The sequence below is a fragment of the Triplophysa rosa genome, linkage group LG4, assembly GCF_024868665.1.
Source record: "Triplophysa rosa linkage group LG4, Trosa_1v2, whole genome shotgun sequence".
Lineage (NCBI taxonomy): Eukaryota > Metazoa > Chordata > Actinopteri > Cypriniformes > Nemacheilidae > Triplophysa > Triplophysa rosa.
Window position 1 is genome coordinate 20,945,832 of NC_079893.1, and position 14,634 is coordinate 20,960,465.

General features: G+C 39.3%; 2 protein-coding genes across 2 annotated transcripts; both read right to left on the minus strand.

Annotated features, from left to right (window-relative positions):
• Positions 1-1,676: 1,676 nt before the first annotated feature.
• tnip2 (TNFAIP3 interacting protein 2) lies at positions 1,677-5,659 on the minus strand. Its single transcript, XM_057330586.1, has 6 exons — positions 5,041-5,659; positions 4,103-4,396; positions 3,852-3,941; positions 3,397-3,675; positions 3,117-3,233; positions 1,677-2,987 (listed from the first exon to the last, which is right to left on the minus strand). The coding sequence occupies exons 1-6, from the start codon at positions 5,359-5,361 to the stop codon at positions 2,742-2,744; spliced, it is 1,347 nt and encodes a 448-aa protein (XP_057186569.1). The 5' UTR covers positions 5,362-5,659; the 3' UTR covers positions 1,677-2,741.
• A 5,476-nt stretch (positions 5,660-11,135) lies between these two features.
• scpp1 (secretory calcium-binding phosphoprotein 1) lies at positions 11,136-14,471 on the minus strand. The gene is made up of 9 exons (XM_057330593.1): positions 14,133-14,471; positions 13,961-14,024; positions 13,818-13,865; positions 13,679-13,735; positions 13,564-13,593; positions 13,440-13,475; positions 13,299-13,337; positions 12,090-12,155; positions 11,136-11,995 (listed from the first exon to the last, which is right to left on the minus strand). The coding sequence occupies exons 2-9, from the start codon at positions 14,012-14,014 to the stop codon at positions 11,504-11,506; spliced, it is 822 nt and encodes a 273-aa protein (XP_057186576.1). The 5' UTR covers positions 14,015-14,024; positions 14,133-14,471; the 3' UTR covers positions 11,136-11,503.
• Positions 14,472-14,634: the final 163 nt, after the last annotated feature.

Here is a 14,634-nt window from a genome sequence, read left to right on the forward strand (position 1 = left end):
CTCCTGCCCCCGTGCAGCAGCTATAGTCATGACCATGATACTCTTTAAAATTTGACAGAAAACCCTCCACAATGCGATCTTGTGAATACTAGTTGAAAATAGACCAGAATTTAGGTAGAAAACAAGCTGCTGATGTTTCAGATATTTAAATGGATAGTTCACCCTAATCTGAAACGTCTGTCATTTATTCACCTAATGTCATTTCAAACCTGTGTGACTTTCTTTCTTCTGCAGAACACAAAAGATGATTTGAACGTCGTTTCTTATAAAAACCAAAAGTAAACGGCTGTTCCTCGCGCAAGGTCTGTATTCGGTAAAAATGAGCTAATAAAATAGTTCAAATTCACATTTATCCTGTTTTTTTTCTCATGTGGCAAGTAAGGTATAATCCACAGCTAGCCGTGCGTTAAAGGGTTTTAATGCATAACGTGGAGCCCAAGATCCACCCGACGCGAAGCAGAGGTGGTTGCCTCCACGAAGTGCATTAAAATCCTTTAACGCACAGCTAGCTGTGGATTATCCCACTTATACCATGGTCATTTGCCAAGTTAAAGCTTTTATTGATGTTTACAGTATAATTTTAGATCAAACAGGTGAAAATGAGAGTTATTTTAGATTATAAAAAGTAAGAACACAGATTTAAAGTGACATCACATACTGATGTACTACAATCCTGATCACACTGTCGGGGCTTATTTCTGCGATAACAACCGGCTTGCCTGTACATTATCCCTTACTTAAATGTTGTTGTAAATAATAAAAAATGCACAGTGTAACAATGAATTGATGAGTGTTATAGCCCCGGCTTCACAGACAAGGCTTAAAGCTAGTCCCAGACTAAAATTAATTTTGAGCGGTCTTAACTGAAAATAACTTGCCCTGACACAACTTAAAATATATCGGTGCCATTGTTTTGTCTCAAGATGCACACCAGTAATGTTTTTCTAAGGTATTTTAATAAAAGTGACTTAAATAGGCTAAATTCTTAAAAGGCATAGTCCTGGCTTAGGATAAGCGTTGTCTGTGAAACCGGGCCATAATGTATTAACTTAAGTTACAATTATTCATGCATTATAAGGTGCATTACAAGGCATAATTAATACATTAAAACTACTTTTATAAAGCTTTATACACATATTCTTTAAGTAAAGTGTCCCACGCTAGTGATCCAGTATGTTTAAAAGTCTAAATTTAATTAAAAAGACACATTTTTGTTAAGAGGTATGCAGAAACAGCAACACAAGCATCCGCACATACTAGTTCCAGTTAAACTCACAAACACTAGCCTTGTTTGGTACCGCAGCCTCCTCCCCTTTAAATAGCCAGTGCTGTTATATCGCTATATCCTGCAGTCGCCTGTTTCTCTCGTGCTATTCACTCGTAGGCCTCAGGACAGCTGAGAATTTGCTGCAGTTACAGCCTGTCCATTCAGTACTGCTTGGGAAGGGGCTTTCCAGCACTTGCACACGTACGCATACTCTTATAAATCCCATGGGACTTGAGTTTAAATGCAATGACACACTGTGCCTCATGGTCCTACCAGCATTATTTCAGTGTCTGGTTTCCTCATATCAAACTTCTAATTACATCTGATCACGTCCACGTGTGCATTCATGTATAAACACACTCACTCACATACAAACAATCAACAAATACAAAGAAGACATTATGAGGTCATTATGCAAATATTATTTTATTACAAAAATAAATGCTTTTATGTCTTAATTTGGCACCTTTTCTGAAAAGTCGATATTTTTGATATTTGCCTATTTCTTTTTTATCCCCATAAGTGTTTAAACTCATCAGCCATTTTGTTAGACGGCGTCTGAGACTGAGAAGTGTGTACGTCAGTGTACCAGGATGTAGGGAACTTCCTCTCTTACTTAAAACTAGAATGTTTTCAATTGCAGAGGGGGATCAAATGGCAAGTACCGCACACTCAAAAGGTGCCTTGAAGTCTAAGAAAGTAATCATGTTTTATAACAGAACCATAAAGAACATTTACATTAGGAAAATTAACCTGTCATATATATATATACTGTATATATCAAGATATCAGAACATTATTTATAGTGTGTGCTGTCCTGCTCTCTATTTCCTGGTAAAATTTAAGTTATTTAAATCAAAAAATAGGAATATACCTACAAATAATACAGATGAATTACAATACACTGTACATTACTAATAGCACCATGACAATAAATGTCTGAATAATATTTTACAGTCTGTTAGTTAAGAAGCTTATGTATCAAATATAAAAGCCATGTGCTTTTATCTTCTGTATTCGGCAATAATTAAAAAAGCAAAAAGTGCAAACCAGTTGATAAAGATAACACATATTGAGGTATATGATACCAAGGATTCATCTGAATTAAACACAGATCTGCAATAGTAACACATTTAAAAAACGAAACTGTACCATGCTTAGACAAACTGCGTCGCTCTTGAACGCATGACAGCAATAAACCACACGCCATTACAATGTGAATGGTCTGAGGTTGATTGAATTGAGCATTTTTTACTCTTCACACCAATGAAAGCCATGTGCGTAAGCCCCAAACTGGGAATTCCTAAACCCTAATTCCGAATCGAGTCCACAACTGAAGTCAAGCCGAAAAAGCAACAAAGGTCTTTCTCCAGCGTTTTCCAACACACTTTCTGTCACACCTCCCATAGTCAGTGAGTTTGTAGTGATTCTGTCCTCAGTGCTTGTCCTGTGAAAAGTCAGTGAGGTGAGAGACTCACAGCTTGGCGCACTCGTCCCAGTGATTCAGGTATTCGGCCGTGTGCTCATCATCGTATGTGGTAAGACATCGAGGGCACTGCAGTTCAGATGCTCCCTGTGGGGCAGTGTTACTTATAGTCCTTTTAGAGGTTGTGTCCGGGGGACTGTTCCTTAACAACGGTTCGGCGACGTCTGTGGGTCGGTGAGGGGCTTTTTTTAGTCCCGCGTGAGTTCGCCGCGAGGACAAGGCTTCGTGGGTGCTCTGTGTGACATACAAAACTTAAAATAAGAATAATATATATACAGTACGTATGTGTATTATATAGTTTAGTTTGAGGAACTCTCATCATATATCAATCATATATTTCTTAGTAGGAATATGAATACTTGCTTGTTTGCGTATTTGTACTTGAAGTTGCGCAACTTGGTCTTGAAGGTCCAGGATTTTCCCTTGGGCCCGCTCTCTGTCTGCTCGCTCCGATTTGAAGTCCTCAATATAGGCCAGTACCTATAGAACAGCAAAGAATTACAGCACTCGCTTTATAGGCAGAAAGCCAAACACTTCTCACCTTTACTGTAACAAAACTGGCAATGACTTCCTGTTTTAAATGGGAATTGAGAACGCTTTAGCAGAACAGCACTGTTTGATGGTTGGTACATCCCAATCTTACCTGTTGCTCGAGCATCTGAATGCGCTCCTGGTCTCTTCTGGTATTGTCATCCTTTTCTCTGGTGTGTCTCTCACACTCCATCATCTTCTCCTCCAGGAGGCCGTTGAGTCGGGCGATCTCCTGCTGGAACAGATTGGTGCCCCCCGCTGCTGACGTCTGGGCGAGGTTGGGACCTGAAGATGCCAGGCCGTTTGATTCTTTCAACTTCTGACACAAAGCCCTCACATACTCTTCTCTACTCGAGTCGTATTTCTGCCACTTTGAGTTTAAACTTTCCACCTGAGATGAACGGAACGACATGTGTGTTTATAATGTGAACAGAAAAGAAATGACATGACATTTCCAAGACTGTTACTTTCCGTAAAAGGTATGGGTATAGATATTTTCTGCTTATGAAAAAGGTCAAATGACTGTCAGTGGGTGATAAACAACAATTCCATCCAATTGGTCCTTACATATGCAACTCTTTTTTTAAGTTGGTCGTTCTCCTCTTGTAACTTGCCGATAATGATGTTTAGATGAGAAACCTCTGAGGAAACTGTTGTCTGGTGAAGATACAAAAAAGCAACGTCAGATATAATTGGAAACATTTAACATGAAATAAGACGCAATGTATCATTTTACGCTAAATGAGCAGTCTTGGTTTTGAAAAGTGGCTTTCACTTGCGTAAATGGGGTATGTTCTCTGTGACTGTCCTTTACACACCTCATTAACTTGAGCTCTCTGATCCGGCGCTGTGTTGTTGCTTTTCTCTTTCTCCAGTCGCCCCAACAGCTCCTGACACACCTGCACCGTGGCCCCGAGCTGGGCCCTCAACTGCTCGGCTTCTTCAGCGAGGGAATTGCAAAGGACGGCCCTGGTGGCCTGTGCCCGATCCTTGTCGGCCAGAGTGGAGCGAAGTTGCTGTATCTCCCTCTCCTTCTCTTGCTCAGGCCTGTGCCTGATCATCTGCAGTTCTTGATCTTTCTCTTTTAACATTTCTTGCAACCGCTGGATCTCCTGGAATGAATAAACCATCAAAGTTTGTTTCCAAAATTAGACTCGAGTCGACGCATTAAATTCCAGATCGCCAGATTTATTACCATTGTACAACCTTGGTTTAACTATGTTAAATTTGTATGTTAAATTTAGAACTATGATTATTGGTGTTATTTCATAAGGGAAGGCTTTAAATATACACTTTTAAAGGGATAGTTCACCCAAAAATAAAAAAAATTGTCATCATTTTTCGTCACCATTCACCCTCATGTCGTTCAAAACCTGTTTATGAATCTTTCTTCTGTGTAACAGAAAGGAAGATATTTTTAGAAATGCCTCAGTGGTTTTGTGTCACACAATGTTAGTCAATGGGGTCTGATGTTATTTGGTTACCAGCATTCTTCAGATTTTTTGTGTGTTCTGCATAAGAAACAAAAGCCATAAAGTTTGAAATAGCATGAGGGCGAGTAAATGAATGGGGTGAACTGTCCCTTTAAGTGTATACACTTATTCCATGCATTAGGGGTCCTTAGCTTCACTTTAGAATGTGTAGTAACTATTTTACAGGTAATTTGCAAATAAGGTTGAGGGAAAAAATGTTGACAGATGATGTTGACAAATTATTGGGTAAGTGCATAAGAGTACAAAAATAACAAATAACTTACAGCTTTACTGGTTTCCAGTCTCAGGGCGGCGTCCGTCTCTGACTCTTTAAGTTTCTGTTTTAATTTGCAGATTTCCTTACACAAACTCTCGATCAGAGACTTCGATGGTCCAACAAAATAGGGCTCCTCTCCTTCCATGACCACAGTTTTCTCATACTTCCCCAGCCTTGCCCTCAAATCGGCAATAATTCCGTTTTTGGATGTTAACAGTTGATTTAAATGATCAATCTCTTCTTGCGTTTCGTGGTAAAACGTGTTGAGCTTAGAGCAGCTGCGCAGCTTCGCTCTGAGCGCCTCGTTCTCCCTCTTCATCTCATCCATACTGTGGTTTAAAACTAAAGACACGACTGTCGTACATAAAGCACTATATACCCGTCAATCGTAAAAGCTCGGCAGGCGTCTGCTGTACACTAAAGACAGAGAGCTTCAGCCTTTGAGAGCCACACTCAATTTCGGAATGATCTTATGAAGAGGGGATTTCCTCGCGGGGACTTCCCCAGTCTCAATTTGGGTATATTTTTCTCGCACTTCACACAAACGTCGAAAAATAATCGGTTAGCCCCCTTTTCGCCTTCACCCATTCCGTTAATTGTCGAGTCATGTGTGCTTTACTTGTCATTTAACAAGTTTGAAGGACTGTTGTTGTCCCTCTCGAGATCACAGTTCAGTAGGTCTGGCGCCACCTTGTGCGTTTGAAGAAGGTTGCTTTGCGCGACCGCGACGCGAAATGAGGCGGCGCGACAAAGTAGCTACAACGCTTCCTTTATAATCTGTTTGTAGACTTTTTTGGCATGTCGCGTTGGTGAGATAAAATCTCACTCATTCTTTTCTATGCACCGACTCACGTTGAGCATGTGAATGCAGCAGCCTTCACTTTTCCTGTTGCACTGAAAAAGGCCCATGATGTACAGAACCTAAATGTAGCCTTTGACTTTATTAACTTATATGTTAACTATATTAACGTTAATAATCAAATATTAATAGTTTGAAAAAATATAAAAAGAATATAAGAGTCATAATACACAGGACGAGATGTTATACTGTCCCTTGTGCCAGTAGGTGGTGATGAGCACTTGCTTGGTTAGACTTGTTGTTGGGAGTGGTAAACGATCAAGTGATGCGGGTGGGGGGGGGGGGGAGAGGGGGGTCCGCGTGTTGTACGGGAGGTGAATCTTGGCCAGGGTAACACTCCGGGGCAGTTGGGCAGAGGACACTTCTTCAGTAGTGTGCCACTTCTTCAGTAGTGTGCCCTTGCATCACTGGGTGTTACTTTTAAACATTATGCACCCTCTGCAGGGGTGGCCCGCTACAGGATGATCAGCCCTCAGCTTATGTCCCGTGCTCAACCACCTCTGAATTTCACCCTCAGTCAGGGCTCTAGACTAACTTTATGCACTGGTTGCACTGGTGCGCCTAACTTTTTTTCTTAGGTGCACCCAAATTTTCGACCACATCGCATTTAACACCACAGTTTAACCAGTTCATTTCTTTTTAAATCGCTGTCCATATAGGCAAAATTTACTTGTAAATGATTAACTAACAATCTGGTCAACATAAAGTTCTTTATTTGAAGCACAATTCTACAAGAAAGGTAACTTACTGAAAAAGTGTTGGTGCTTAAAGTGCTTCACTGAACTGAAACTTAAAACATCTCAAGATAAATGGACCAGGGCTTGACATAACCTGGGAGGTTGATGGCTCCGTGTCAGAGCATTGCTTATGATTTTAGGACGGATCAGGCCTTAACTTAACATTATTCACGAAAAAGTTGTCAATCGTTCTTTTCATCTTCTCTCATGATCCACTCTGTTTAACTGACGGGCCTATAGGCTCCTCACCTCTCTGTCTGACTGCAGCACACGCATTTTCACACGTACACACCAGAGGTTGCGCTAGACTTTTTTATTGTCCGTCATTTTGACTGACAGGCTCGTAAAAAATCCGTCATAACCTATTATTACCCGTCACTATGGTGCAAGGTGGCATTAGGTGGTAATTAGTTTGTTCGTGACGTCATCACGCTGTACTTGCATCTCGGAACTTGTTGTATTTTAATACAACTGAATGCCCAATAAAGCCGTTGTTGTTTATATTCATCTATATATTTAATGTTTTAATGTTTATGTTCATATGTGATTCGATCTGGGAAAACCCAACACATGGTGCAAATTTATATATTACAGTTTTTGATACCAAGACCTTTCCAAATCAGTTTTTATTTTGCTCATTGTATGTATGTAACAAAAGTTATGGCTGAGGTCGGCTGAAGCGCTAGGATTTTCAGGAACGGAATTAGGAGAAAAGCGGGTTTAAAGTTAAGTGATGAAAATAAAAGCACAACAGTCCAGTGTCACAAGGAAAAGTCACTTTACGGTGGTAAAAGACTTGCTCTAATAACAATTTAATAAAAAAAACATTCCCTAGTGTTGAAGTCTAAAAATATTGTACAAAACCGTTTGAATAAAACGAAAGTAAGGAAAATGGTGCGGGCACACTTAAAGAACGAGAGCTCTGCCGTTATCACTACACAAGGAAACTAGCAAACATAGGACAACAACTAATAAGCAGTGAAGCAAGTTTTACCTTGTTTATCATGTGCATAGTGTCTGGACTTTTGATCATCCCTTGTATGTTTTGCGATCAATGAGCAATGAGCAGCGATAACTCCCGGTGCTGCAGACGGGGAGCTCCGCCATCTCACGAAAATATTGTATTAAAAAAACTTTGCATGCCATAGTTTACACAGGACTGGCGGGAAATGTGCATTGATACTCCTTCATTCTTCATGTTATGTAGTTTACTTTGATAGGTGAACTGTCTTTCCCGCGTCCCAGCGCGACATCCGACGGGTTTTCTCAGATCGCATCACATATGTCTAGTCAGTAACAATGACGGGTGAAAACACGCACGTCCCTTCGCGAGCATATCACGTTCTAATGAAGGGAAACGGGGAGTTACAAATTGTCCTCATTGTAATCCGTCAAAATAGCTGACGGACGGACGGCCTTCAGATTTTTCCGTCACTGATAAACATTTTTTGTCAATGACAGAGAATTTTCGGTTAACACGACCTCTGGTACACACACTTACAGGAAAATCTGGACCACGGCCAATCAGAGGGGCGGTCCGCCCTTCACTGTCTCTGATTGGTTTAGACCACGATATGGGCCTAATGTGTGTCTGTTATTGAATCACACGGAAACTTTCAGAGTCGCGGAGACTTTTTTTCTCCCTCGAACGGCTGGTCGCACCAGTGCGACCTCAGATTTTTCTTAATCGCACCATTGAGAAATCAAGTCGCATGTGCGACCAAATTGGTCGCACTCTAGAGCCCTGCCCTCAGTGTACTTGGGGCCCAGCAGGCACGTGCAGAGGGGGTTGGTTTGGGGGCTTGAGCCCAGGCCCATTTTCATCCTCTTGAGAAAGTGCCCTTTTTCTGGGATTTTTTTATAAATGGATATATGAATGTGCACGCGTATGTGTTTCTGTTTGCGCACGGCTTTCCTTATCAAACAATTAGAAAATGTCAGGTCAGGAAATGAGTTCCGATGCCTTTCTCCCATCCGCGTATCCACGCAAGCGCGCAGCCGCACATAGCGCGCACGCGCAGCACAGCTGTGTGTGTAGCACGTTTGGCACACCAGGCAGAGAGCCACAGAAATGAAGCCCTCCCTCCTTTCCAGTAGTGTTTGTCTTGGTGTGGAGATGAGTGGTGATGAATAGACTAGCTACATGTGCTTTCGAATTCACACCTAATTATCCAAAACACAAACCGCAAATATTGTTTTGCTAACATCCATCACGTATGAGCTAATGAGTAAGCTAAAGTTTCGCTAAGGCAGTATATCATTGGCATACATGCTAACTTGATGGAGAAACGACAGCTGAACACAGTCAAATTAATAACGTCATCAGAATCGCCTCATTGATATGTAAACCAGGCAGTAAGTAATTAAAATTAGCTAACTTGCATACATTTGTCAGGCAATTCAGATGAACAGGATAAACAAAATAACTAAAGCATACCAACAGTTATTAGTTAATATGACTTACATCAAGAGTCTTTTCCCTTGAAATGTTATGTTTACATATGCAGATATATATGCCGCTTGTTTTGGGTTAATTTAGAAGAAATCTACAGAAGCAAACAGATGAGGGGGTATAGAAGGCTTAAAACAAACAACTTTAATGGAAAGGAAATTTCCAAAATACACATAGAGCAAAAGAAGACATGAAAGCAAAATAGACCAACATCTCAAAATTGAACAGTACATTAAGTGTCCCGCCTTAAACAATAACTTGATAAGTTTGATGTCAGACTCCTCATCTGATAACTATCCATTTTATATGTTGTGTATGCTGATAGATCTAAGCAGCCCTCCCTCAAATGTGAAACAAAGTTCTTGTCACCATAGTGTGTGTGTGTGTGTGTGTGTGCGTGCGTGCGTGCGTGGTACAGTAAGTGCAATTATAGCAACAATAAATAATAATAATAATAATTAGTTAAGCTGCTGTTTTTTGTATTTTGTCAATCATTTTTTGCAGTGTGTTTTAATTTTTTTTTGCAGGTTTTTGTCCTGTAAAATAACAAATTAGCACCTACTGCCTTTTTCAGTTTAGTGTGAAGTTCATTGTTGGTGTCCCAATAACACCAAAATAATTAAAACAGTTTATTGGCTTGTCCAAAATAAATTATATATTATATATATATATAAATTATTAGTGAAAATATGTCATTTTACTTTGTGCAGTCATTTATCCTAAATATATACTTGAAACTTTAGCATATAACATACACATTGTGGCTTAATTTCCTTTGTTGTTGCCTGTTCTTGTGATAAAATTTGTGAATTCTACAGAAGACCATTGTTGGAAAATGAAACAATTGGGTGAGTGTGAGGGATTTATATAAATAGTTATTTTAATATATTTAACATTTTGTTTGGAAAAAATTAAAACAAATATGAGAAGTTCCACTTGAGCCCATGCCCCTCAAAATGTCTGTGCACGTCCCTGGGGCCCAGCATGGGTCATTCCGCTTGAGCCAAATCCACTGGCTGCCTTCTTTCAACCACATTTGACATGGATCTGATGGTTTTCTGCATCTAATATATATACAATATATATTTTGTGTTGTATTTAGAAATGATCAGGTCTTTCTATTACAGGATTCGCTGTTTTTAATGTAGTCTAATGTTACAGTGTAAAAGCATGGTTTACTGAAAACTGTAAAAAGTAAAGAAACAGGGAGTAAATGGATTAAACGAGACTCAGCAGTTTTTTTTATTTATTTCAGATACCCCTTGAGTTTCTTGCTTTATCTGAAATAATTGGCTTCTATTAAAAGGTCTAAACCCCATTATTTAAAGTTTTCATTACATACCATCTCTCCTTGTTTTGTTTAACGTCTGTTAAAGATACCTTTCATTCTTTCACACAGCTTCCATAATAGCCACATAATTCCTGCCATTATCTTGGATCATATAGTGTCAATTGTCTAGACAATGAATGCCAATGGTGCTTATATAGTCTGTTATCTGAAGATGGAAGCATAAACCAGCCATTTAAATTATACAGCAATTAACAAACTTACAACATCTAAACCCTCATTCTTAGTGTTAGGAATCTTTATTCCTCTTCCAAAGGCAGCACACATGAAACAGTAAAAAAGTCCCTCTCATCCTGTAATGTTTGGGTTAATTCATAACGTGCAGCGCAGGGAAACCCCACACTGCTCTCTAAAGTTTGCCACCCCCTTGTGGTATGAGATCAGCATTGACATGTGTTTTATATGCAAGTTCTATTTCGTAAGAGTTTATATATGTAATACGAGTTTAGTCGTAAGTTAATTACATATAAAGCATCTGCTGTGTAAAAACATCTGCTAAACATATTAGAAAGAGCCGTTTTACATACATTCTAAATCATAAACATGTTACAGACGTCTTCTAGAGGTCTATTTGACATCTGACAGCAGACGTCTCCGAGACGTATTGCAGATGAGCAAACTAGGCTGTGTTGCAGATCTTGCAGATGTAAATGCTGACATCAAGTAGACGTCTGCCAGTTCAGGGTAATTCGATGTAGGTTACTTGCATATTTTAGTACTGTGAAAAAACACTCCTTATCCAATTGTTTATATTTTTTATTTAAAAATGGTTAACACCAACTGTATAAATATATGACTACAAAGCGTATAAATTAGAAAAATACTGCAGCCTTATGATGCATATGAAAGTAAAATAAAGTTTAAAAAATGCTTTTAAATATACAGTATGTTTCAAGTGGACTGAGGTAACCTAAAAACATTACCTACACGTTTTTTTAACTAGCCTAAGTTTATATGTGGAATAGCCAAACTATACATACCCTCTTTTTAATATTTCCCTATGCACATTCCTACTCTACTGGGATTTCCATTTGCAGATATCACAGCACTGGGTCATAAACAATTACAAAGCTGTTAGGACTCGACATAATCTGGCATAAGGAAACCGTTGAAGGGGTCGGTCGCACCATCATCGCCAATGTCGTGGGGAAAGTCTTCCTCACTGTCACAGTCTTGGCTGTCGGTTCCAGAGATGCACTCCACTGAGTGACTGCTGTCATTCTGTGTGCTGTTACTGGACTCTGTGCTTTCGCTGCTGCTGCTGCTGCTGCTGCTGCTGCTACTGTTACTGTTACTAGTGCTGTACTGTGCCCCCTCAACACCGTATGTGTGTTCGACACTTTCGCTTGTGTCAGCACCGTTATTTTCATCTTGCGTGTCAACGGTGTTCGCACCGACCTTCTCCAAACTCTCGCTTGATTCGCTGCTTTCGCTCGGTTTTGATGTGGCACTGTCTGTGATGTCCATAGATTTGACCTCATTTGTGACGTCGCCCTCATCTGGTTCACTGGTTGCTTGCACGTTGCTGTAGTTCGCATGGACCCATTTGAGGGTGTAGATCCAGCCCTGTATTGTGATTATCATCATCATACGTTTATTAGTCATTATTCCAGTGAAAACAAACATTGATCTGTGTTATATGCAATTTTATGTTACTTACCCTGCGCATGTTTTCTTTACTGCTTTGAGTGTTATCTGATGTCACTGCAGTGTCACTTTGTCCAGTCTAGTTAAACATAGAGAACATCGTATTGATGGACTGTATAAATAAGAAATCTATGGCCAATATGGGCAATTCCGTGCAAATGTCAACCTTAAAGGTCCATGGAGGATCTATTGATAGAAATGCAATAAAATATACATAACTAGTCTTCAGAGGTGTATAAAGACCATAAGCGTAATGCTTTTATTACCTTAAGGTCTTTGCACATACAGTCCGAAATTTTCGTATGCGTTTTATCGTAGGCTATTTGGCGCTCGTTTGTACGGTTTCTCTGGATTGTCAAAACGCCTCTCAAAATGCTTGCTATGGATGCGAAAATCGCAGAAAATTGAACACAGTCCGAATCTTTTTATGACGGACGAAAATATCGGAGGCAGTGTGTAAATGTGATCGACACAACATGAGGTCGTATTTATTTTTTAACGTGCGGAAATTTCGGACGTAAATATCGGACTCAATGTGCAATGGGTTTTAGAATGAGTTATTTCTATCTACATACAGCGCGGGTTCCCCATCGTGGAATTTGCCATGTTGTTTCTACAGTAGCCCTAAACAGACAAACTGCGCTACAGAGCGTGTTTTGTAAATATGTTATCTCGTTCGGCAAAGAAGCGAAAACGCGACGACATCTGTGTCAGCCACCAGTGCTTCGAAAGGGAGGGAGGAGGGGTGGAGTGAGCCGTTGGTTGCAATACCGCTACACCACTAGATCATGCGAAATTTCATACACTGGGACTTTCAGATGAAAAAATATAGTTTTATCAAAGGTTTTCAAACACAATATTTGGTGGTTTAAATACCCATGTGAAGTCTTTGTTAAAGTTTCTAAAGCAGTTTTTATTTATTTAAAGCAAAATTGTTATTTCTCAGAAACGTCTGGCCTTTTTGTCACATCCAACACATGTTGATTTCCCTTTATTAAATGGAAAACTTGTAAATAGACTGATATTTTTCTGATGCTATCAACAGGGGTTTAGTAAAATTCAGATGATTCAATATATTGTTAGGAAATATGCCCTAAGAGTTTGTGTCACATCCATAATGCTAAATGTCCCATCTAGAACGCTCAAATTGCCCATTTTTGAAATTGACAGTATGTGCATTAGAGCATGATTTCTGTATAATATATAGGGCAAGAAAACTTACCAGACTTTCCACAGAATGGCTTTGGCTCTCATCAGAGACCTTAATAAAAAACATATAGTACAATATTTTCAATTATATTTGAACATTAGTGATTTTGTGAAATGATTGAAGTTTAATGTACTGTAAACAGTGAAGTTATACCGGTTTGGCTGAGTCAGACTCAAGTGATTCTGATGTCTGTCAAGGAATTAAAGCAATTATTAAAAGCTATCCTAGATATGTTTTCATAAAATGTATTTATTGACATTAATGTATATGCACTTACATTGCTGTCAGAGTTATTATCGTTGGAGTTCTGTAAAAAAATGAAATGTTACCTCAAACTGGCACGTTTTAGTAATTTCAGAAAACACAGTGCTTAAAAGTTTCTGAAAGCGCACCTCATCAGAAGGTGCAGAGGCATCATTCTGCTGAGAGGATTCAGAAGAGCTGTCTAACTGTAATATACGATAAGGAAATGATTATTTAAAACAATTTAAACTTAGCAACTCTTGTTTTCAGTGACCTAGGAACACTTACAGAGTTGGATGCATCTTTAATCATCTCCATAGCTGTTTTATGCAAGAGCTGAAAAAAGAGAAATGTTTGTAATGTATACCAATGTTCTTTAATTTGTTTCTTGTAATTTCCATTTTTAAAAGCTGAAAAACTCTAGTACTCACTGGATTAGCATAGACTGCTCCCAGCAGGCAAAACACCAATATGACAAACTTCATTCTGAAAACTCTGAAGTTAAAAATGAATAAAAATCTGTATCATTTATTATCATGAATTGATATTTCATAAAACAATTCCATTTTAAACGAAAATAAAAAGGGGTAGGTTAAGTCTTACCTTGATCTTTTCTTAGTGTAAAACAAGTCCAACAAAGCAGTATAAATTTGCCTGTGTTTAGCTAGTAGTACAGTGTTTAGCTAAAGCTCACGACTGGACTTAATGTGTCTGGAAGAGGAGCTATTTATCAAGCCGAGTCTTCGTTACTGTAACAGCATCACTTCCTGCTCGCCAACACTCTATTTGCGCTTCCACCCTCAGACGGCTGTGGGGGCACGTGAACTGAAGCTTGAGCATGCATGAGAAAAGGAGAGTGCCACACTAAGAATGTTTACATAACACAATGACACACACTATAGTGTGCACTCAGACTTCCTTTACTGTATGAGTCTATTTTAAGTTGCCAAACTATAGGGTGTGTGGCCTCTAAATACTATGTAAGAGTACCGTCTCGTCCCACACTGGGACAGGAAGTCCATAATGAGAGCATACCAAGCTCCTAATGGAGGTTAACTCCAGATTTTTATACACATTCAGAATATACAGTACATTGTTTAAATTG